At 29.1% G+C, this 2,575-nt stretch overlaps 1 protein-coding gene across 1 annotated transcript in view; it reads left to right on the forward strand.

Annotated features, from left to right (window-relative positions):
* LOC108756985 (40S ribosomal protein S29) overlaps nucleotides 1-1,142 on the forward strand; it is a 1,759-nt gene extending 617 nt beyond the window's left edge. The window contains exons 2-3 of the mRNA XM_018501205.1: nucleotides 680-779; nucleotides 987-1,142. Of these exons, the coding sequence (XP_018356707.1) occupies nucleotides 680-779; nucleotides 987-995 (109 nt within the window). The 3' untranslated portion in view covers nucleotides 996-1,142. The remainder of the gene's footprint in view (nucleotides 1-679; nucleotides 780-986) is intronic.
* The last annotated feature ends 1,433 nt before the right edge of the window (nucleotides 1,143-2,575 follow it).

Consider the following 2,575-nt stretch of genomic DNA (forward strand, 5'->3'; position numbering starts at 1 on the left):
AAAAATCGGAGCTCGTCATGCTGAGGTCAAATATCTATAGAATTTCTATACCAAATTTCATAAAGATCGAATGATTAGTTTTTGAGCTACGTTGCACGGCGTGCGAAATTTTGCGTTTCGAGAAAAACGCGTTTAAAGTTTGAGTAATAGAAAAATCGTGAAAAAATTCGTAATTCGTTCTAACTTACCGCAGTTTTTTGCTAATCTGCGATTCCAGGGCCATAGAGTAGACCCTCCTCTTCTTCAAACTGTTCTAATTGAGCCGTTTTTTGCTGTTGAGCAAAAAAGAGCGCTCGACTATTTGAGTGCTTCGCCCAATTCGACTGTTTACTTTCTTTTGAAAATAAAGTACAAGGACCTCTCGGATCACTTTCTAACTTTTTTTCTCGTATTTTTGAGGAAATTTCCTATCAATTTAAGCAAAAAAATAAAATGGCTAAAAAATTTCATTTTACATAAGGTTCCCCCCTTAATTGCAATTTATTAAACTAAAATTGTATCTTTCTCTCCTCTTTTCTCCTAAATGTTTCAAATATAGGAAATGAAATGATCATAGATAAAACGAATAGATGTTAATTTTGAATTAAGTTAATATTTCTTATGTATTTTATTTGTATATGTTATTTGTAGATGCAAATGTATTTATTGTATAATTTGAATGAAATTGATTTTGTTGTAGCCGCGCATGTGCAAATAGGCATGGGCTTATTCGCAAATACGGTCTGAACATCTGTCGACAATGCTTCAGAGAATATGCAGCTGATATTGGTTTCAAGAAGGTAAAAAATATCGATCTATTTCTTTGCCACTTTATAAAGATTGTGTTCGGTTTCAATACGCTAACTTTTATTCTATTATTGTCACTTATTACTTGAGAAAGGAAAATAAAACGAAACTAATAACATATGAGCAGTGAAATTGAACACAGTTGAAATAAAACACAGTTGATATCTCAACTAAATATATCTTGTTTGTTCTCTTTACAGCTGGATTAAATATAACGTAGGAATAGTTGGAGCGATTCTTTGACAAATCACGATGATTTTCACAACAGCATATTTAAAAATTTACAGCTGAAAAATAGAGATTGTAACATCTGACGCTCTATGTTCTTGAAATGAATATATTTATATAATCCAACATTCATTTTGTACATTTATTTTTTTTACATTCTCCAATACATATATAAATAGCTTTTTCTAATTTTTCTGGAAATATGAAAATATGATCAAAATAATTTATTAATTTAACAATCTCATCTATTGATATATTTTCAAAATGTATAACACTGTTAAGGCACAAATAAGATTTAAGAATTTATTACGTTGCAGAAAATATAATTTTTTAAACATTTTTTATAGAATTATGTTTTTATTCGAAATTTCTGACATTTTCTAGATTTTGATATAAAAATTTGGATATTCTATATAAAGCTCATTTTTAAGATATCTATAATTTAAATTCCAAATAGAAATTTGTTTACTTTGTACGTCCCATGATACATAGTAAATTTACAAATTTAAATAATCAAATATATATGAAAATATAGCAGTTTTTAAAATTTAAAATTGTAAATAAAACTTTAAATTCAAATTGTAAATATTTTCTTGGGTCTTTGGGACTGTATTGTTATATTTTTTGCACTTAAATAAATTAAATATACACAAATATTAGAGTTGAAGAGAATATATCAGATGTATGCATAAAAACAATAATACATCATAAAATTGTTACTATTAAAAAAATTGTTATTGTTAAAACTATACGAATTTACACATGAAGACATTTGTATCTATAGATACACCTCAAAGAAATAACTTAAAGATCCACTCGTATTCAGAACGCGCTTACAACGATGTTAGCTAACATACCATACTTTACGTTATGCATATTATATAATTTCAGAGATAAAAACATGCTTTTATATCAATAAAAGAGTTCTAAATATGGGCTTAAGGGCCAGTTTCACCAACGCCAGTTAGTTTAACCGGGCATTGACTGACTAATCGCATTTGCTGTTTAATAGAATCGACCAACTACTGTTGATCACGATTAAGCTTGATCAGCGTTGAAACCGGCCCTAAATATTTAAATGTTTAATTGAAGCATTAAAGATCATAGACAATTTTGTAGCAAAGAAACTCATCAAAGTTCTTATCTAAAAGGCTTTAAAAAAATTGACGAAAAAAATCGAAACGTTACTTAAAACGAGACAGCAAAAAAAAAGAGCGCAAGAAAATATTCGAAATTAATTGTCTATTTATAAAAAAAAAATATCGGCAGTATATTTAGGCTACAGTCGATTTGGACGTTTTTCAGTATTTCTATTCTTATTTTACGTCTAATGAATAAACGATAAAGACAGAATGGCTACATTTAGCGGACTCAACAGTTGAGTAAACGCTCCCTGTTATTGACGTATTTTTCCAAATCTAAAATGCTGATTGGATGATCTAAAAGAACACACCAATAACAGCGAGTACTCACACAACTGTTGAGTCTGCTGAATGCAGCTAATGATAATTACAAGCGCGTGAGCGTCCAAATCGACCGCAGTCATAGATCCGTATTCAGA

Source organism: Trachymyrmex septentrionalis, unplaced genomic scaffold, assembly GCF_001594115.1.
Source record: "Trachymyrmex septentrionalis isolate Tsep2-gDNA-1 unplaced genomic scaffold, Tsep1.0 scaffold131, whole genome shotgun sequence".
Lineage (NCBI taxonomy): Eukaryota > Metazoa > Arthropoda > Insecta > Hymenoptera > Formicidae > Trachymyrmex > Trachymyrmex septentrionalis.